The 19,620-nt window shown below is 49.9% G+C and overlaps 8 protein-coding genes across 8 annotated transcripts in view; 4 read left to right on the top strand and 4 right to left on the bottom strand.

Moving 5' to 3' along the window:
- Positions 1-443, top strand: part of EJ05DRAFT_173026 (uncharacterized protein) — a 1,037-nt gene extending 594 nt beyond the window's left edge. The window contains exon 1 of the mRNA XM_033739528.1: positions 1-443. This exon is cut by the window's left edge and continues 594 nt beyond it. Coding sequence (XP_033596275.1) covers positions 1-217 — 217 coding nt within the window. The 3' untranslated portion in view covers positions 218-443.
- A 198-nt stretch (positions 444-641) lies between these two features.
- On the bottom strand, positions 642-1,785 carry EJ05DRAFT_172698 (ubiquitin-conjugating enzyme). The gene is made up of 5 exons (XM_033739526.1): positions 1,645-1,785; positions 1,435-1,480; positions 1,298-1,327; positions 1,045-1,228; positions 642-989 (listed from the first exon to the last, which is right to left on the bottom strand). The coding sequence occupies exons 1-5, from the start codon at positions 1,686-1,688 to the stop codon at positions 850-852; spliced, it is 444 nt and encodes a 147-aa protein (XP_033596276.1). The 5' UTR covers positions 1,689-1,785; the 3' UTR covers positions 642-849.
- Positions 1,786-5,143: 3,358 nt separating this feature from the next.
- Positions 5,144-6,568, top strand: EJ05DRAFT_173364 (uncharacterized protein). Its single transcript, XM_033739529.1, has 2 exons — positions 5,144-5,349; positions 5,407-6,568. The coding sequence occupies exon 2, from the start codon at positions 5,446-5,448 to the stop codon at positions 6,367-6,369; it is 924 nt and encodes a 307-aa protein (XP_033596277.1). The 5' UTR covers positions 5,144-5,349; positions 5,407-5,445; the 3' UTR covers positions 6,370-6,568.
- EJ05DRAFT_480286 (alpha/beta-hydrolase) lies at positions 6,382-7,708 on the bottom strand. Its single transcript, XM_033744845.1, has 6 exons — positions 7,613-7,708; positions 7,531-7,558; positions 7,457-7,479; positions 7,374-7,400; positions 6,806-7,322; positions 6,382-6,759 (listed from the first exon to the last, which is right to left on the bottom strand). Exons 2-6 carry the CDS (start codon positions 7,544-7,546, stop codon positions 6,497-6,499), a joined length of 846 nt encoding a protein of 281 aa, XP_033596278.1. The 5' UTR covers positions 7,547-7,558; positions 7,613-7,708; the 3' UTR covers positions 6,382-6,496.
- A 198-nt stretch (positions 7,709-7,906) lies between these two features.
- Positions 7,907-10,469, top strand: EJ05DRAFT_480288 (subunit of heterotrimeric replication factor). Its single transcript, XM_033744846.1, has 5 exons — positions 7,907-8,056; positions 8,105-8,250; positions 8,298-8,388; positions 8,439-9,896; positions 9,959-10,469. Exons 1-5 carry the CDS (start codon positions 8,022-8,024, stop codon positions 10,071-10,073), a joined length of 1,845 nt encoding a protein of 614 aa, XP_033596279.1. The 5' UTR covers positions 7,907-8,021; the 3' UTR covers positions 10,074-10,469.
- EJ05DRAFT_172950 (putative quinone oxidoreductase) lies at positions 10,313-12,046 on the top strand. The gene is made up of 4 exons (XM_033739527.1): positions 10,313-10,614; positions 10,692-10,958; positions 11,048-11,139; positions 11,206-12,046. The coding sequence occupies exons 1-4, from the start codon at positions 10,590-10,592 to the stop codon at positions 11,833-11,835; spliced, it is 1,014 nt and encodes a 337-aa protein (XP_033596280.1). The 5' UTR covers positions 10,313-10,589; the 3' UTR covers positions 11,836-12,046.
- Positions 12,047-13,563: 1,517 nt separating this feature from the next.
- Positions 13,564-14,582, bottom strand: EJ05DRAFT_173392 (trypsin). The gene is made up of 2 exons (XM_033739530.1): positions 14,216-14,582; positions 13,564-14,154 (listed from the first exon to the last, which is right to left on the bottom strand). Exons 1-2 carry the CDS (start codon positions 14,468-14,470, stop codon positions 13,654-13,656), a joined length of 756 nt encoding a protein of 251 aa, XP_033596281.1. The 5' UTR covers positions 14,471-14,582; the 3' UTR covers positions 13,564-13,653.
- A 3,142-nt stretch (positions 14,583-17,724) lies between these two features.
- Positions 17,725-19,578, bottom strand: EJ05DRAFT_173417 (uncharacterized protein). Its single transcript, XM_033739531.1, has one exon. It carries the CDS (start codon positions 19,471-19,473, stop codon positions 17,836-17,838), a length of 1,638 nt encoding a protein of 545 aa, XP_033596282.1. The 5' UTR covers positions 19,474-19,578; the 3' UTR covers positions 17,725-17,835.
- Positions 19,579-19,620: the final 42 nt, after the last annotated feature.

Consider the following 19,620-nt stretch of genomic DNA (forward strand, 5'->3'; position numbering starts at 1 on the left):
GAAGAAGAAGAAGAAGAAGAAGAAGAAGAAGAAGAAGAAGAAGAAGAAGAAGAAGAAGAAGAAGAAGAAGAAGAAGAAGAAGAAGAAGAAGAAGAGTATTACGGTCATATCCCACATCTACCAGATCCTCAAACATGAAATAATAATAGAAAAATTTAAAAATGATAAAAAGGGGAGAAGAGGGAAAGGAGCCAAAAGCCCCCCCCTCAAAAAATGATAGATTTCGTATGTGTCATGGGGATTACGAGACTGAAATCCAGCGTAGCTTATTGATTATAACAGGCAGTATACGTATGTCACGCAGGTGGCTGACATGGGTGGGTTGACAGTGCTCGATCGCCCTGATACACAGCGAGCGAAACAGAACACACATGTAGATTTCCCCTACGTCAGTCTGGCCTACCCTGACATCACATCTAATGCAAAAACACATCACTCTAGCACGTTTCTATAATCCATGATATGCATTGAATCCTATCACTCCCTGAAGGAAATCGTGGTGCAAAAACCAGGGATGTGCATTGTGACCACACTACATGAAAATGAAAGCCCGGGACGTACGGCAGTGTCGTGTGGTAGTGGAGATCGGCTCTGATCGCGTGATATGATAAGGTAAGCAGCAAAAAAACACCCGTGACGAGTTCCCTCGTGGTGGACAAGAAGAAAAAAGTCAAAGAATTGCTCGTGATATGATGTTTTGCGTCCACGGGGCTAATCCTAACCTTCCATCCGTTCTATTTCGAAGTCTCGTTGCCCATGCTCTGCAGTCCATGCTGAAATAATTCGCTTCGTGATGGCCGCGCTGTGGTACGGCTTTGCCTGGCTCTGTCTCGTCCATCTTGCACACGACTAGATAGCGTACTTGCGGGTCCACTCTCTTGCTGTTGCCTCGTACCTTGGACGGTCGGTCTTGTAGACATGTGCGATTTCGGGAACGAGCGGGTCGTCGGGGTTTGGGTCAGTCAACATAGAACAGATCGAGAGCAGCACTGTAAAAACAAATTAGTTATGGTTTGCCTTGATCGTTGACAGAATGAGACTCACCTTTCGATATGGTCAACGCCGGGCTCCACTGGTCTCGCAGGATATCTAAGCAAATGCTACCATTCGAGTTGATGTTGGGGTGGTAGATGCGGGTCGTGAAGTTGACCTTGGGTGGCTTGAACGGGTAGTCTGTGGGGAAATGAATCGCGAGGAAGAATACGCCTCCGGAGTATGGTGAGTCGCTCTTTGTCATGTTAGCCCTAGTATTTGCAGAATGATGCCCAACTGGTTTCATCGAGGAGAACAAACTTACTGGTCCCATGATTGTGGCTTGCCAGTGGAACTAGTAATCGCCGGTCAGTCTGATCTCAACTATCGTTTATATCCGCTGGTCATGGCCATGGCCATGTTGCACCATATGTTGTTGACGGACGGAGAGTGTGGGCTTACCAGATCGTCGCCGATAGGGCCAGCTGAGCATGACGAAGGAGGGTCACTATTTCCATTTGTCAGTATGCATGGTTCCAGTTCAAGGCCCTAGAAGCGCCTGAGATATCACCGTCGCTGTTCGCAGCTGTATTCATCCCAATGTCATGCGAGCAGCCAGGAGCGAGATCGAAGGTGGGATGTCGGGCGGTGAGGGGCAGGGATTTTACGTACCGACCAAGGTCAGTGAGTTCCTTGTTGATTCGCTTGAGAGCCATGGCTGATATAGAGCGAAAGTGTGAGTGGTAAAGGTTTACGGGAAGGTTTTCAGTGAGTCTGCGAGTTCGATGGAGGGTTGAAGAAGGCGAAGCGTATCGGGAGGCTATGTGTAGAAGTGAAGGTTAGCGCCCGTGCTCGAGACTGCCACTGCCGCCGTCCTGAGTGACGTATCAGAGGCACAACTGCTGCAGCATCTAAAGAGTTTGACGCCGCAACTTACCGATCTGGGGGACGTGGCAGTTATGTGAGGTTGTTGTTTTTTCGTCGTTGTTGTTGCGAGCGAGAGCGAAAAGTGGCAAGGTAAAGGGCGCAGGGAAAGGCTTTTGTACGTGCACTGTTCGCGAGCCCGAATAATACGTAGGGCAGGGCTGGTGACGGCTTGGGCTGTAGTGAATGCTATGTTTGCCGCCACAGAAAGACTTCGAAAGTAACCGAAGTCGAGTGCTTACGAGTGTTATTATACAATATCTTTGTCTAGTTCATCTGTGTTTTATGTGCTATACTCGACACAAAGGTACAAAGACACATACTTGATGGATCCATTTGTCACCAGAGATGCACCGTACCGCACCGCCACCTCTAGGCCGGGTTCTGAGGGGGACTCTTGACACTCTTGACTTGCGTAAGGCGGTAAGCGAATGCTGGTGCACATGTTGTATTGTGCTTCTGGTGTGTTCTGATGAAGCTTGCAATTGGGTGGACGCAGGGCAAGATACAGATGGCCTTCTCCATTGTCTGATGATGTTTGCCATAGTCCACGGATGGAACCCCCATGTCGACGAGCAAGTGAAACTCGTGTAAATATAGGCGATGTGATGTGACAGATTGACAGCTGCTTGCAGCAGCATTATCGTATTGCCGACGCTCTCTTCTCTCTCTCACATCCAACTTACGCCTGTGCGCTCATACCACGTTCCCTAGCCGCTCAAGTCTCAAGTGAAAAACATATTATTAGCAGATCGGCCGAACTCGCACTGAACCCCGCCGTGTTTATGCTCTCAATCATTCCACTCCGTCTCACCAGACAACAGCCCTGGAGAGGTCCGCCAGAGGTCCGCCGACCGCCCAGATGCTCACAGCGCGAATTGTCCTCTCCGAAAATATGGTCCACTTACCGAGTTTCGGTGCCTTGTGAGTGTGTGTGTCTTGCAGAAAGAGATCAGCCCGCCCTTGTTGTTGTATGCACGGCGTCAAGCGCTGATTGGCAATAAAGAATCTCGATTAACGGAAAAGAACGCGTTTTGATTGGACTCGCGGCTAAAAGGCTTTGCTCTCTCTCTGCCTCTCTTTCCGAACGACGATGCCGATCATGCCCGACGGCTGTGAACAGCTCGCGGCCTGAGTTCCCTGCTTTGGCAGGACGGGCCATGGGTTATTGGCGCTAGATGGTCTATCCAGTCCCCAAGGCCGACGAACAGCTCTGGAACCCGCTGTTTGCGATGCCCTATGACTTCAGCATCGCATCGAAGATCGAGATTGAACGCGTACATCTCTTTCGCATCCGCACTCACACGTCATAGTTGACTGGTGCTGAGCGGCTAGAGTTTTAACATTCGTCTTGTCAATGGCCTAATCAAGAGCACCAACAGCAGATGCAAATTTGCCTGCTCCTTCGCTCACGCCGCGTGCCGTGCGACACAGGTGCCAGGACACACACACTGGAGACAGAACACTGGACCAAGCATTACCGCAGTCGGCGTCTCGCAGCACATGCCGGGCGACAAGGCCGAGACCAGCACAAAAAGAAAGACGAGAGATACCCCACTGCAACACAAATCACAGTTCGTCGTCGCCTTCTGACAGGCTGTCCTAGCGCGCTGGGGCGGTATGAGGCTGACTTGGGGCTGCATGTGGAGAGTGAGCTGACTGGGAGACGCGTTGACGCGACCGTAAACAGTCTTCCCAAAACGCAAAACCTCGTGACATCACGCAGGGATTCCCCTCTTTGCCGGCTCCCAGCCCCCACCTGCAAATGCTTCCATCACCGTCGCCAGCCTCGACCGTTTCAAAGCCCAGCTCGTCCAATTCCATCTCAAACACCACGACCACTCGCCGTCATCACCTGCCTAGGTGGTAATTACCTGTTCCAGACTTTGTAGAGATGCAGTGTAGGTGTGACCCCCCTCCTCACGTGCTGACAATTATGCACTTGTAATGCTACTTGTATATATGCTTTGGCCAGTGAGCATAGCACTACAGAATCGTCGCCTGCGGATGAGGCACAGCCCCACATGGATCACGAAGCCTGTTGCTGGTGGAAACGCTGCACGCCTGCGACGCAACCGGCGGCCATACGGCGTACCTATCCTTCAAAACCTTGCCCTTGCGTGCGTGAGCTGACGGAGTCCTCACCATGTTCATGATTCAGAGCCCGGACACGCTCTTCGGATATCGCTACTCCATCCACCTGCTGGCGAGGGATGTCAGACATGCAGGGACCGGTGTTTCGGACGCATAGTGAGTGACCTATGTCAGTGCTTCAACTGAAAAAGCTTGGCTCAGTCCGTTCAACATGCTCAAAGCTCAGTTCATGAAGCGAATTATGAAGATGATGATGAAAGGACATGTAGCTAGCCGTTTGTGGTTATCGGACCTGCGTTAGGTAGAATATTTGTCGAGCCACAACTGTCAGACAATGTTCACGCCTATATTCCTAATTAGGACTTGTATAAACCATAAGACCAGCTTCCCTCCCTATGTATAGTAAGTAAGTACATGGACCGTCCAGGGAACATGCGACTCTCATTCTTATCTGGCCTCCAATGCAGCAGAAAGCACGTGCGCCTACGAATATGTCATCGTACGATGCTCTGACACTGACTTGAACCCTGCTTAGACTCACTCTTTCACTAACGAACAAACAAAAGATGCATACGAACAAGGTAAGCGGGTCTCGGAAGTCACAGACATTATTTTCTGCAAATTGCAAACACTACACTGTTCAAACTTACACAGCAGCCAGCAACAAAAGCAGGTTTCTTTTGATGCGTAATCATACTATGTTCAATCAACCACACGTCATCACTATAGATCGCGATCCAGAAGATGAGCCTGAAATTTCTTTACAAGCCAAGCATCGACGATACAAAGATCTCATCGCAGCCGAAGCAGCCCATCCTCAAGGATCCCTATTCTACCACCAAGAACTTTCCGGTGTTTGTTTACATGGCCCAATTCCAGCATATTGTACGGAGAACAAATATTCATAAAAAAAAGGTTGCCCCATTGGCGGCCGGCGAAAACGCCGAATCCCCACACATCAAACGAAGTCTTATGTAACATTCCACAAATAATTCCCTCGCCTCATGAGTCCTACTATTGCATTCAATACGGGCATATACTGACGCTTAAAAACTACGACATTTGCTCCGTAGCATTCTCCGACTTGCGTCTGTAGTGTATGGACCGTGAAATGCCCGCCCGAAAACACAAATTTCTCCTTTGGGAACAGCGCGCTAGGTAGGCTTCGGTTCCACGTGAGAGCGTGTGGCGTGACGCGTTCTAAGACCTGGCTGCGCGATCGACGCCACGATGTTGATCAAAGATTGCGACATCGCCCGCTCAAAACAGCCCTACACGGCCATTCTATTCTCCATTTTTGTAATTGTTTACCACTCAACACTGCGATGATATCATGAACCTTGCCAATACAGTCTTGCCGTCTACTTGCCTCTAAGTCCCACCCCAAAACAACGTTTGTTGACAATCGAGCCATAGGCCGGCCAAACACAATAAATTAGCAGAGAAGGAAAAACAATGCCCTCCAATCCCTCGAGACCATCCCACAACCCCACCACAAAAGCCGCCCAGCCCACTCGTAGATTCTTCGACCCCTGGAATAGCTCCTCGACCGGCCACCAGCGCGCTGAAAACGTTCTGTCTGGCAGCACTTCATGGCGAGACTCGCGGAACCGCAAATTAGCTGAACAGTATCGCGGCGGCTATGGAGGCGGCACTCGCGTAGCAGATAGTGTTGGGGCTGGCAGTCCTGACTTTGGTAAAGATGGCCGAAAGCCGAATGGCGGCTGGGAGAAGGGTCGCGCCCCACGGGAGCCAGGCCAGAAGGCCATCATGGACGTTGGGCAGTGGGGATTGAAGGTTGCAAAGGTTGGTGCGCAGTCGAAAGACAAGAGCAAGTCCCTGGACGAAAACGCTAGCTGGGAAAGCCCGTTCGTAGAGAAGAGCCAGTATTCGGATGCTGGAGACGACATGAGCATACCTCCTCCATCTGCACAGAGTTCAGAGCACACAGACCATCCTGAAAAGCCTGAGGCGTCGACTCAACCAAAGCCACAGATCTTCACAAACCTAACTTTCTATATTAACGGTAGCACGGGACCATACATATCCGACCATAAGTTAAGATATTTGCTCAGTGAGCACGGCGCCAGCACCTCTATAGCTCTCGCTCGGCGGCAGGTCACGCATGTCATTCTGGGTACGCCCTCCATACACTCGATGAAATCAGGCGCCGGAGGTGGACTCGCAAGCTCAAAGATTCAAAAAGAGATTCAACGAGTCAGAGGCAAAGGCGTCAAATACATAAGTGCTGAATGGGTTGTCGAAAGCATCAAAGCTGGTAAGAGGCTACCAGAGACACGATTCGCTCGTAACGCTGGTGTGGACATTGGAAAGGCGAAGGGACAAGGGAGTGTTTTCGACATGCTTCAACATGGGTGAAGCACTTGCAAGATCATCACAGCTAGAATTCGGCTGATCACGATAATGAGATTTTGAGCAAGGTATAAAGCTACGGAAACGCTAATTCGCGCTCACACGAGACGGAAGGAAGATCATCCACGTACGATCAATGAGCCTGTAACCATCCAAGCATTTCAGAGTATGCTTGAGTTTGCGAGCTCTTGATCTTTGCGTCATCGTAGTCACCAAGTACTGCGAAGCCATGTGGCACGCCTGAGTACAGCTTTACCTCGTGCTCAATCTTGTTGGTTTCCAGCGTCTTGACGCCCTCCTTTCGAATCTCGTCAGGGAACAATGGGTCGTTCTCGATCGCAACGACATATGTTGGGACTTTCAGCCCTTCGATATCTTCCTGAGTCACAAGAGTGCCTAGATGCTTAGTACCTTTCCCTGTACGCAGGATTATATAACATACCATGAGCAATAGCACCAGCCTTGAGCACAGGCGGCTGCTTCATGTTTCCTTGCTCCTCGTCGGCCTTGGCTGCGCCAGTATCCGCAACCTCTGCGCCTAGCAACAGGATATATTTGGCACCAAAGCAGTATCCCACACCGTATATTCCGTTGCCATTCGCGACTGCGTCCGCGAATTCCTCTTTTGCAGCACCTACGACCTTGTGAAGAATTGGGAGTACCTTCTCTGGAGTATGTCTTGCCAGCCACATGTCAATCAAGAATGCTTTTGCGCCCTCTGCGAACCCAAGTTTTACTTGTTCAAGGAATGATGGGTTGGATTCGGCGGGAATCTCTGTAGATGAGTTGGGTGCTGGGTCGCCGCCGAACTGGTCAGGCATGATAACGAGGAAGCCTTCGGACGCATATTTGTCGGCCTGGAGCTGGTTGTTTGTGGATTTGATGCCAGTTCCTCCAGTAAGCATCAACAAGAGCTTAGAGGGCGAATGTGGATAATCGCTCGGCTTGGCTATATAGACCTACGAATTGAGCACGTCAGTCTCTTCTCATGACAAGTCCGAGACACTCACATCTACGTCTCCGAGCTTTGAGAACTCCTAGGAAAGCCATGAGCATGTATGTACGTTTCGTCACATCAAGGGTGGGTACAAACGCCAGTGGGGGCCTCTCCGGCAGCTGAGTCTGTCAGCTGCTACACCAGATTATTGGGCATATGTGAAGACGTACGAGTTGGTCGGTCCATCGTGCAATGCTCCTGTATATTGCATTAGAACCGTGGTCGCATTAGTCTCTTCCATGGGGCGCTTACACCCATACTTGGACCCTCTTGAGCTGGGGTGTCTCCAGGGAAGACACTTCCCTCAGCAGCATCACTCTCCGGTGCCTTCGTCGCTATATCGTCTTCTGCCATGGTATCGATTATTTATGGGATTTGAAACTGTGTCTGTGATTCTGTGATGTCAGATCCATACGTCTTGTTGCCGCTCGGGCTCGCCGTAGTGGGATGCGCCTCTACGGCAGGCCATTATGACATCTTTTGCAAGAGCCCCGCGATCTCGCGTGTACCTTGCCTAGCGCGACCTTAATTGAATGACGCGACTGAACGCGTTATCCGCCCGCCGCCACTTCGCAAACTTGAAAATAAACCAGACGACTTGACTGTCTTCAACTAACCAGGTCAGATACGAAGTATAGCTGCAAGAGGAGACTGGTAAAAGATGGCTGCACAAGCAATAAGTCAAGGGTCCCTCAGGTAAGTCTTTCAGACGACCAAGGCTCATTCATCTAATCGAGTGGACAGGGCCATCTTTGAAGGAACGCCATCAGCAAATCCAATTCTACAATGCGTACAAATCAAGGCTATGGAGAACAAGTCTGGAGAAGGCGAAAGATATCGCATCGTTCTCTCTGACATCTCCAACTTTATTCAAACAATGATGGCAACCCGTAAGTCGCACAGGTCGCATTGTGTTGATCAGGCTGACATGCTGCAGAGTCAAATCACATCGTGACAGACGGTGGACTCAAGAAGGGCTCCATCGTCCGGCTGACAGGCTATAACCCACAGATTGTAAAGGGCAAGAAGTATGGAACTCAGAACCAGTCTTCGAGATATAGAATGCTGATCATAGCAGAATTCTCATCATTCTTGACCTCGAAGTTCTTGAAGAGTATGGTGAAGTCGACAAGATTGGCGAGCCTGTAGCTCTTGATCCCAAGCCTGGCGAGCAAGTTGAAGCCAAAGCACAACCCAGCGCGATATCTGGTACAAACTTTTACGGTAACAAGCCAGCCCAACCACCCGTACAGCAACAGCAGCAACCACAGCGATCTTTACCTTCTCATCCGTCTGGGCCTGCGGCAGGCGGGAACACGAACTTATACCCTATCGAGGCACTGTCGCCGTATGCACACAAGTGGACAATCAAAGCTCGATGCACACACAAGTCAGATATCAAGCATTGGCACAAAAAGACTGGTGAAGGGAAGCTCTTCAGCGTCAACCTCCTAGATGACAGTGGCGAGATCAAGGCTACTGGTTTCAATGAGCAATGCGACGCTCTCTATGATGTCTTTCAAGAAGGTGGCGTCTACTTCATTTCCAGCCCTTGCAGGGTGAACCTGGCAAAGAAGCAATTCTCGAACCTCAACAACGACTATGAGCTAAGCTTCGAGAGAGACACTGCTGTAGAGAAGGCTCAAGAGCAAAGTGATGTGCCACAAGTCAGATTCAATTTTACCAGCATTGGAGATCTTGAGTCGGTCGAAAAGGAAACCACAATCGATACTATCGGAGTCTTAAAGGATGTTGGCGAGGTCAGCGAGATTGTGTCCAAGACTACGAACAAGCCTTACAACAAACGCGAGATTACACTGGTGGATAATTCCCTGCGATCGGTTCGTATGACGTTATGGAATCAGAGCGCCATCCAGTTCGAGGTGCCGCTTGAGTCGGTGATTGCCTTCAAAGGTGTCAAGGTCTCTGATTTCGGTGGTCGAAGCTTGAGTCTGCTAGCCTCTGGAACCATGAAGGTGGACCCTGATATTGATGAAGCACACAAGCTTAAGGGGTGGTACGATGCCCAAGGTCGTCAAGACAACTTCCAATCGCACGCTTCTACGATGGGCGCAGGTTCCGGAGGTAACCGTAACGAGTACAAGACAATCGCTCAAGTCGCTGAAGAGGGCATCGGCATGAACTCGGAGAAAGCTGAGTACTTCAATCTCAAGGCAACCGTTCTCTATGTCCGGAGTGAGAATTTCGCATATCCGGCATGCTCATCAGGGGACTGTAACAAGAAGGTTGTTGAAGTCGAAGAGAACGAGTGGCGATGTGAGAAGTGCGACAAGTCATTCCCCAAGCCCAACTATCGTTACGTCCTGAGCTTCAATGTCAGCGATCATACCGGTCAGATGTGGCTGAGCGGTTTCGATGATGCTGGGCGATTGATCATGGGCATGGATGCGAACGAACTTATGGAAATCAAGAATGAAGACGAATCGAAAGTAGCCGAATTGTTACAGGATGCCACGTGCAAGACATACAATTTCAGTGTCCGAGCTAGGATGGACACATATAATGATCAGCAACGGTGAGTCTCGAATTTACACATCTGCAATGATTCCGAATGGATGGAGACTAATAGTCATCTAGAGTGAGGCATCAGGTCCAAACCGCCAGCTCGCTCGACTTCCCCCGTGAGTGTAGTAGGCTCGCAGACATTCTGAAGCAGTACAACCTGAATTCAGACAGCCTTTTTGTCAATTAGGATGTACAGAACTGACGGGACAAATTCACGGCTATCATGGCATATTAGCGTTATTTGCGACGTGTTTGAGAGTAACAGGACGACCTGTAGCGAAATACTTCATCAGCAGACAGGAGTTGCTAAGCAGGCAATATTCCTGGTACGTACAACAAACTCCCTACATACAGAGGCACTACAGTGACTCTTCCTGATTGCAAGCGGAAATGGCATTCCTTATTTAGAATGATGACCAAGATCCGGCTTGCACTGCATATGCTCCTGTCCAATGTCGTTCCGTGACATATTCCTGAGGGCGTCTCGGATGATCGGGCTCACTAATAACAATAGCTCCTGTTTCGGAGGTCTATCCCAGATGAAATTGAACCTATCCAATTGTCCAACTGCCCCGCATGCCCCACTATACTGCCATTCCAGCCGTCATAACCTCGTCGAATGCTGCCATATACATATCAGCTGCCGAGCAATGCCAAAGCATTCTCTTCTCCATTCTTTACCTTTCCCAATTGACACTTCCAGATGTCTCCAACGATGCGCGCAGTCGGTAAGTTTAGCTTTGATGCCTACATCCTCCATTACATTTCACTACAACAAGCCTCTCCACTGACATTCCCCTCCCAGAAATTAAGAATGGCAAAGGCAATGCCGACAGCCTGTATCACACCGATGTGCCCAAGCCCACGCCAAAGGGCTCCGAAGCTCTCGTGAAGATCAAGGCTTTTGGGCTCAATCGCATGGACCTGCTCCAGCGCGAGGGCCAATACCCGGTTCCGCCTCAGGCCAGCAAGATCCTCGGTGTGGAATTCTCGGGCGTGATTGAGAGTTTCGGGGGGGATGCGGAGCGAGGTTTCAAGGTTGGTGATGAGGTTTTTGGACTCGCTTATGGAGGTAGGTGTTTGTGTTGTTTGTTTGTTTGTGTTTGCAAGGAGTGCTGTTGCTGTGTATATGGATAGAGAGGATGCTGAGATTTAGTGAAGGGGCTTATGCTGAATACATCGCTGTGTCGACGCACATGCTGGTACACAAGCCTAAAGAGCTCTCGTGGGAGGAGTGTGCTGGTATTCCAGAGGTAAGAGAAACCGTTCATTTCATCCGTCATACATGATAGATCTCGGCTGACCCATCATCTCCACAGACCTGGATAACAGCAACCCAAGCAATCTACCTTATCGGCCAGTACAAGCCCGGCGACTCGATCCTCTGGCACGCGGGCGGGTCCTCAGTCTCACTCTCCGGGATCCAGCTCTCCCACGCCGATTCTCCGTCCGGTGTCTTCGCTACCACGCGGTCCGACGAGAAGAACGATTTCCTCGTCAAGGAACTAGGCGTCAAGGCTGCCTTCAACACGAAGACGTCGCTGGACTGGGCAGACGAGGTGCTCAAGGCAACGGATGGCAAGGGCGTAGACATCATTGTCGACTTCATCGGCGCGGACACGTTCGGACCGAACCTGAAGGCGATTGCAAAGGACGGCCGGATCGTCATGCTGGGCTTCATGAGCGGTGCCGAGATCCCAGCGGGTGTCAGTCTGGGTCCGTTCATCGCGAAGAGGATCAGGTATGAAGGGAGTAGCCTGAGGAGTAGGGACGAGGAGTATCAGGGCAAGCTCCGGGATCAGCTTGTTGAGCATGCGCTGCCGCGGTTCAAGGACAAGCGGTTCAAGGTGTTTGTCGAGAAGGTGTTCAAGTGGGAGGACGTCATTGATGCGCACAAGTTGATGGAGAGCAATCAGACAAAGGGAAAGATTATCTGTACGATTAGTTGAGGTACCCCGATTTGCATGCGGTTGGGATAAGCTTTGCCAAGATCTTGTTCATGGCATGGCTTATGACTTCAGGTGCTCCGGTTATCCGCATGTATGCACCCTACGTCGGACCTGTGCATATTTCTGCTGCATATATCATGGTTCGATGTACAACACTTACGAATTCGCACACTACTGAGACTACTACCCTCACCGAATGTCTATTCAAGGGGTCCCACCCCCCTTTCCCCCTTATATACACATCTATCGCCTACATTCACGCTGATTCTGTATATTCGGTGGACTTAACGGACCTGTTAAGAAATCATAGAAGAACACCTGACAGTCCTCTCACTCCTCCAACAACAAAAGTAGCAGACAACAGCAGAGCATCATGCACTTACGTAGTCCACGTTGTCTAGAACAGACAATCCGAGGTTTGAAGGTTGTAGCATGTGAGGTTTCCAGGGGGGGGAAGGATATGTTAGTAAGACAGTGTGATACACTAGGCACTGGGCTCCTGCTGTTCACACAGTGCACTCATCACCATCTATATCAGCAGGGCTCGAAGATGGAAGGTGTGTGTAGGTCTGAGGACAGCCAGCCGTCGCTCAAGAATTTGTGATTAACTAATGATCCGCTCCCACCCACTTACTCACACTCGCCATGATGGACCATAAGCCAGCACTATGAATGAATACATGTCCAGTCATTCATCTACTGATCCTCCGGGGTTGGCAGAATAGGACGTCTCGCCAACAGTAGCGGAAAATTCTGTTGGAGCCACATGTGAATGTTATTTCGAAAGATCTCCGCTTCCCGCAAACCATATGGGTGATCCCTCAATTCCGGTGAAAGCAGGGTGACAACGTTGTAATAGCGATTTTGAAGATACCCATGCATGCTCAGGAAGTTAAATATGTGTGACTGGACGTCTACCAAATCGAAATTATTGGGCAGGCGGTCAAAGCTGAGGTTGAAAACCAAAGTCTGTACTTGGGGTGTTGGCTGACCACTCGTTTCGACTTCGGCTCTTGCTGGATAACCCAGATGCGACGCATTTCTGAGTGCAATCCACATCATATAAGTGTCTGGTGGAAAGAGTGGACTGTTGCTCATGGCTGGGTCTCGGGGTAATGGACTTTGGTAAATGTATAGGGCGAGAGATGTGTAGGAATGGCGATGTTTTGGACCGCTGGCGGGGGCTGGAGTGATATATTGAAGGTTGAGTATTGGTGAGGTCTATCGTCTTATTGTGAGACTGCGTTGTATATGGAAGACGGTGGAGGCACCTCTTAAGTATTTGGATACAGTCTTGTGAATAACCGTGTAATGCCATCCACGAGCAGTCATGTCCACGGTCCTGAGACATGCACTACATTCAAAAGCCACGTACCGGACAGTCGCTAATTCACCGTGGCGTCAAGCGTCACATTCCGACATTGAACAGCTGTGGTATCTTAATGATAATGAGAAATAGATATACATTATAAGATTTCACAGCTCCTTTGGTTAGGACAGCATATATTACTGTCGTCTTCTTCACCGGCTTCGAGCTTTGGAATGGACGGAACTTTCGAGCAAGCCCTCACAACTCAGGCTCAAATATTGAATACGATTCGCTTAAGTTGTGCAACTCTTGTTATGAAGAAAGAGTAACGGTTTCACCTATCGTAAACAAATGTACGAGCGAAGTCACAGCCATTGAAAGAAGATTTTGAGCTATGGTTGTATTCATAGTTCTCCCTTAGTCATTACTGCTCGTCATGATCCTGATATGCGTCCACAATTCTTATCGACCTCGTCCAATCACACCACACTATCCCATCCATCATCTATTTACAAGTGACTCTTGATGAAGTCCTCGAGAACACCAGTGTTGGCATAGACACCCACAAAGCCTGGCCGAGCACAGCCTTGACCCCACGACACAACACCAACAAGCGTCTTGCTCGCATCGAAGAGAGGACCACCGCTGTCGCCCTGGCACGAGTCCTTGCCACCTTCCGTGGGCCCGGCACACAACATAGTGTTACTGATTTTTGCGTCGCCGTACTCGGCCTTGCACTCCCCAGGAGAGATGACTGGCAAATCGACCTTCCGCAGGCTCTCAGGGGCGCCACTGACGCCTTCCTTAGTCGTACCCCAACCAGCAACAGTCACGGTTGACCCAGTCGCAGGAGAGGAACCCGCTTCAGGGAGCGAGGCGTAGGCGATACCTTCGATCGGGGTTGAGAGTTTCCAGATTGCGACATCTGAGTCAAGCTTGATGGCCTTGCTATATGCGGGATGAACGATGATCTCAGAGACTTCAGAGGTGACACCGCCGGAAGCCCATTTCTTTGAAGCAAGTTAGCCTTGTAAGACTTTGGAATAACAAGAGTGTAGGTTGAAGACGTACAAGGGATCCTGCGCGGACTGTGATGCCGCTGGGGCTCTGTTGGGAGCAGTGAGCTGCTGTGAGTACGGTGTTGGCATTCAACAGAGAGCCACCACAGAAGTGCGTGCCGCTTTTCTGTAGAGAGACTATGAACGGAACGTCGCCTTCAGCAGCGGCCTCACCGCCGACAATCTGGACTGATACTTGAGGGGCGGGGAAAGCTGCGGCGATGGCAGGCAACAGAAGAGCTGCGGTGCGGGTGATAGTAGAAACCATGATGGCACCTGGGAGTGAAATATGATTCCGAAGGGGAGAGTTGCGTTTGAGGCTAGTGTGGTCCTGGAGCTGAGTCCTTTCAATGTTGAGGAGGGCGCTGAGGTGCCTTTTACTAGATTTGAGGCGTCTTCGAAGCCGTATTTATATCTGTACCAAAAGCACAGCCTTCCGACGTCGGATATACTACACACGACGGCCATCTTAGAGTTCAATCTCCCCCTTGCTTACTCTAGCTGAGACGAAATTGAAGACTTGTTTTCAGGTACCATAAAATGCACGACAGGCGCAGCCAGCCCTGGCTTTGCTTCCTGTCACCGGGCGCATGGTGTTGCCAAGCTGTATCTTCCCTGTCCATATCCGGTAGATCAACGTCGACGCCGCCAGAAGTAGGCAGGTCCCACTGCCATGTCACAATAACATATGGCTACATTTCTGGGAACCAGGACCGCGAAATGGGGGTGGGTCAACTAATGATAAGCCTGTGAGAGAGCTTGTCCAGTGGGCATGCGTGCCCGCGCGTACCAAGTGTTCAAGCATTGATTCATGATCTATGAATCTAGGCGACGGCGTCTACATGCGCCCTGTGCGTCCTGCAATCTCTTCGTCATGTGGCTGCAAATGGTGTTTTTCGTCGTCGCGGTTGGGACGCCCGAGCGGCGAATTACCCAATGTGGTAGGTAAATAAGACACAAGCACCGCAGTGACATTCCAAGCGGTAACGTAAAAAATGATCTACCAGATCAACAACCTGCATAGGGCAAGTCACTGCGTGTGCAAGATTCTAGGCGATAAGGATGGAAGAAGGATTCGAAGACAAGCATAAAGATACTTAGGAGATGACTGGACGAGGCTCTACTACTCCACAGAACCGTAATGTCGTGCGACTGTGGCACAGATCTTGCATCCATGAACACGAGGTCTTACTGTGTAGAACCTAATATTCCCCTGCCTGCGGCACTCGACATATTTGGGTTGTCTTAGTTAAATTCCAACAGACTTTGGAACGATTATGTTCTGGCTCAACTGCGCCGGTACCTCGCATTATCGCCTGCCGTGTCTGGTAATGTGCTCAAACATTAGTTGGCAATAGCACGTGTCTCTGATAAAGTAGCGTTGTATAGTAGATAGCATACTAAACCCTATATCCGCACGATCGGCCATCTATAGCGATGCATGATGGACCGTAGACGGATAGATGCCCCTCGACGCTGATATCGGCTTGCCCGACAAGTGGATCTTAGAAAGTAGTCCGGTCCAATCACTCTATGCGCTGTATTATGCTCTATATCTCTCGTAAAATGGTATCATCGACAACGATAATGGAGTAACCTTCTCGAAGCCTGTTGATAACAAGAATGAAGACGCACTTTGCGCCGACCGGAATCCGCCCCCCACGCATTGCAACTGTCGACATGAGTACTCCTCTAGGAAGGACACGATGTTGCAGGTACATCAACTATTATGCCTGTGTGTTGTGTACGAGGGTGCTCAGCGATGCTCGAGTGGAATGTATGGAATGTATACCGAGCTCTGGCACGTAAAGTGGTCTGATCTTTTAATGCATAGCAGTGCCTCTATCCGATGCGCGTACAGTTGACCTCTTAGCATCCTTGTGAGTATCACCTGCAGGGCAGGCTCCTATGCTTCCTCCTCTTCTCGACCATCTGCTCTCTTAAGTATTCAATCATCGAGTCTTGCCATACGGAGCGGGGCCAATGCACGAAGACACCGCGACCAGATACGGGTCTTGTTGCGTCATTCGGTACCAAAAGCTCTGTACGAGCATGTCTGCGCAACACGAATACACGCGACTGTGTGATTTTTGTTGTAGCAATCTTTGCTAGGTCAAGGCTGCCAAGCGTGTCTTTCGCGTCGAGATACAGTCTATCCGCTCGGTCGTGGGGCTGTACAATAGCTGTGAACGCTCTTGTAGATACTTGAGAAAGAACAAGGTGGTGATGCGTTACAACTCTTGACGATCTAGGGATGAGGCGCGTGTGAAGCTTGGACGTATTACAGCAAAAGGGCTGTTTTAAGGTCCGTCCGCCCTTAACATCCATGGATGGTCAGTGTAACTCTTGGCATGCGTCAATATAACTATCTATATCTTTTCCCCTAAACTCTTCTAATATTCTTATGTGAACAAATATACTTCTGAATATAGTTTTGCTTCGCATATCTAGAGAAAGAAGTATAAGAGAAAACCATAAACAAGATATTCTTAACAAGACTCTTTTAAAAATTTGAAGAGAAGATTGAGAATATGGTATAGATTTCTCTATTATTACTTGTTGTTTTTGAGATCTTCTAAAAGTACTTCTAGATCGTAACAGGTAGTATAAGCCCGTCAAGAAAATACACCAATAATGATAAACTATGTTGACAGGTGTGTTGCTCGCTATACTTGGAACAGCCACCGGATCCTGTGGATTGGCCTGCTACACAAATGAATAGACACTGATACGCGTCGCTCCACTCTCCACGAGCCTCTGCTTAACCGACTTCATTATTCTTGACCTCTGAAATGCGCCTATGTATCCCCAACGCAGGCCTTGTCATACTGCCTCACACATCGCGGTGTCTGCGAGACGGGAACCGTGATGAGTATGATACCTACTCGACTCCATACCACATCAAGATTCTTCGCGTGCATATCCTGGCTTTCGTGATTACTTTGTACCTCTTATATCATTCTCTCTCGACCTCCTTGACTATATCTTGGTTAGTCTATGCATGCTAAACGTATAGCAATGGGCACAACACTCTGAACTATACTCTTGGAGTATGTGCTTCTTGTCATGTTATAGTGAATCCAGCTCTAGCGGGTATATAGCCCGAGAAGATCTTCGCACTAATCTGTCATCGCGACACCGTGATGCAGGCCAGTCGATTAAGTGATTTGAGCGTTATTTAGATCGATGATGCCAATGGGATAATGTAGCTGGTAAGGCACTTCCTCTTGGAGGACATGTCGATGCTGCGTGAGATATGCCTCAGGTCGGATGGGCGTGAACGTGAGAAGTGTTTACAGTGTAGCCGTCGCTGTATAACCATCACTGTCCGTGAGGCCTGAAGGGCACATGCAGCGATAGCTCGGGTGTTCCGAGGGCTGAGGCCTTGAATGAGGCCGGATTCAGGAAACATGATGCAGTGAAGTCATTTTATCGAAGCTAGTCAATGGTGCCAGTATAGAGCCAAAGCATCCCCATCTGTATATAGTTGCGACTTTGTCGGACTCGAGTGTCCGAAGCTGTGTAAAGCTTTGACACAGGGTTTCATCGTGGCATTCACAAGACCCTCTTGACAGATACAGGCTGATAGTTGTGACCCGTGTAATTAACGAGAGGAGAACTTATGATATGGTCTCAACCACCTGCCTCTAAGTCCTCTCGACTCAAGCCCTTGAACTCCGGCCAGAACACCGTCGCAATATCGTCGCCGTCCAAAAATGTCCAGCTCATCTCTGCAAACCACATGTTAGCCGTGGAGAGATTCGCTTCAACGTCTCTGAGATTATCTTCATCGCTCAAATCCAGCCGCGCGAAATTATAGCCAGGTGTTTCGCGCGCGATAAGGTGTCCATTCTCGACCCGATGCCAGTATTTGATATCGTCAGCGAACAACAGATACGGGGGGTCTTCTCCGTCGTGCTCGTCGCTGCCCAATGACATACGCTCGTCCCATGGTGCGTCGCGGACCCTGGGCCACCACGTCATTAGGCTCTTGAGCGCATGCTTGTCGATGGCACCAAAGTAGTTTGGCGGCTTAGAGTATTTGCGGAATGCCGGAGAGTCAAAGTATGCGAGCAGCGACTCCATGCTGTCGTTTTCGAGAGCCAGCTCAATGAACTGCCCGGCGCTGCCTTCGATTCTGAGCAGCGACTTCAGGGCGCGCAGCTCGAGTGCTGTGACGGGGCAGATGATGAAGACGAGGAACTCTGCTCCGCTTCGTCCGCCGTAGATGGGCACCGACGGTGGGGCGATGGACGTGTATGGATAAGATGCCTCGGCGCGTGACCATTCTCTGTAAGGTGCTCTATCGAACGCCCAGTTGACCTCAACGCCGTTGACAGAGCCGCGCTTGGGCGGAGGATTCCATATCATATGCCAAGTCTCTCTAACGTGTTGTGCGCCCCGGAAGCAACCTGTGATGAGCTGAAGGTCGTAGATGCGGTCGAAGTCATTGTCATTTGAGATTTGCTGCTTGATGTAGAAGACTATGGGCTCGCGTTTCGGGCCTTCGATAAATTCTGTGTCGATGAAGAGCACAAACGTCTCCCCGCAGGGCGAGATCATCGGGGGCTTGACGTGTTGGAAGATGTTGTAGGTTTCGGTGTGAGAGGCCGGAGTATCGTGTGGCCAGTTGTATATTACAATCTCGTGATTTGCATCGTTCATGAGTGCTCTGAGTTTGACAATTTCGTCGTCAGTGAGCTTGACTAGGGAGAAAAGTGTGATGACCTTCTCGTCGAGTCGAATGTCAGATGGGATATGTGCAGGCAGAGGTCCAACAACGTCAGGGGTATCGTGAGTCAAAGAAGGTCTACTGCCAACATCGACTACGGAATACGAGTAAGAGGAAAACAATTGGTCCAAGGTAGATTTCCAGGGCTCTTTTTTCAGAAGCACGGCAACTGCAGCGTCAAATGCAGCACTCACACACCCATAGCGATCAGAGTTCTGTGCTGGGTGAACAACATAGAGACGTTTAGTCTCACGGAAATCGCTTGTTGCGACCAAGAACCAATCGCCGGTATCTGGTTCCAGATTCAGGACCATAGACTTGACATCCGCGACAGTAGGTTCATAATTCCGTATCCAGGGCACACCATGAATAGTCTTCTTCGCCAGCCCAGGATCATCCGTAGTCAAGCTCTCCACGATAGCATTAAGTTCATGTTCAAAATCCTTGCGATCGTCGGCATCGTTGCGCACAAACCAAAGCAAGGGAATGTGCTCTGGATGATATTGGAGAACGATCCGGGGATATCGTTTCTCAGCCATTTTGCAGCGCGACAGTCAAGAAGTGAAATGATCGGTGAGTGTAAGATGAGTCGTGTTCAGACATGGCCCAGTTTGAGTAGAAGATATAGTGGTCCACTACTTAATTACTGCTTTGCAGCCTAGAACGCGTCGCGAGCCGTGATGTTG

This window comes from Pseudovirgaria hyperparasitica (genome assembly GCF_010093815.1).
Source record: "Pseudovirgaria hyperparasitica strain CBS 121739 unplaced genomic scaffold EJ05scaffold_19, whole genome shotgun sequence".
Taxonomy (NCBI): Eukaryota; Fungi; Ascomycota; class Dothideomycetes; order Acrospermales; family Acrospermaceae; genus Pseudovirgaria; species Pseudovirgaria hyperparasitica.

Bases quoted from the DNA above. Each gene is read 5' to 3' on its own strand.
- EJ05DRAFT_172950 (XM_033739527.1), top strand. From the start codon at position 10,590: ATGTCTCCAACGATGCGCGCAGTCG. The intron at 10,615-10,691 runs GTAAGTTTAGCT...TTCCCCTCCCAG, and splicing joins TCCAACGATGCGCGCAGTCG to AAATTAAGAATGGCAAAGGC. The intron at 11,140-11,205 runs GTAAGAGAAACC...TCATCTCCACAG, and splicing joins AGTGTGCTGGTATTCCAGAG to ACCTGGATAACAGCAACCCA.
- EJ05DRAFT_173364 (XM_033739529.1), top strand. From the start codon at position 5,446: ATGCCCTCCAATCCCTCGAGACCATCCCACAACCCCACCACAAAAGCC.
- EJ05DRAFT_480288 (XM_033744846.1), top strand. From the start codon at position 8,022: ATGGCTGCACAAGCAATAAGTCAAGGGTCCCTCAG. The intron at 8,057-8,104 runs GTAAGTCTTTCA...TCGAGTGGACAG, and splicing joins ATAAGTCAAGGGTCCCTCAG to GGCCATCTTTGAAGGAACGC. The intron at 8,251-8,297 runs GTAAGTCGCACA...GACATGCTGCAG, and splicing joins TCAAACAATGATGGCAACCC to AGTCAAATCACATCGTGACA.
- EJ05DRAFT_173392 (XM_033739530.1), bottom strand. From the start codon at position 14,470: ATGGTTTCTACTATCACCCGCACCGCAGCTCTTCTGTTGCCTGCCATC. The intron at 14,155-14,215 runs GTACGTCTTCAA...CTTGCTTCAAAG, and splicing joins CAGTCCGCGCAGGATCCCTT to AAATGGGCTTCCGGCGGTGT.
- EJ05DRAFT_480286 (XM_033744845.1), bottom strand. The intron at 7,401-7,456 runs GTTTGTACCCAC...TGGCTTTCCTAG, and splicing joins CCGGAGAGGCCCCCACTGGC to GAGTTCTCAAAGCTCGGAGA. The intron at 6,760-6,805 runs GTATGTTATATA...CTAAGCATCTAG, and splicing joins GGCTGGTGCTATTGCTCATG to GCACTCTTGTGACTCAGGAA.
- EJ05DRAFT_172698 (XM_033739526.1), bottom strand. From the start codon at position 1,688: ATGGCTCTCAAGCGAATCAACAAGGAACTCACTGACCTTGGTCG. The intron at 1,481-1,644 runs GTACGTAAAATC...AAATGGAAATAG, and splicing joins GAACTCACTGACCTTGGTCG to TGACCCTCCTTCGTCATGCT. The intron at 1,328-1,434 runs GTAAGCCCACAC...GGCGATTACTAG, and splicing joins GCCCTATCGGCGACGATCTG to TTCCACTGGCAAGCCACAAT.
- EJ05DRAFT_173417 (XM_033739531.1), bottom strand. From the start codon at position 19,473: ATGGCTGAGAAACGATATCCCCGGATCGTTCTCCAATATCATCCAGAG.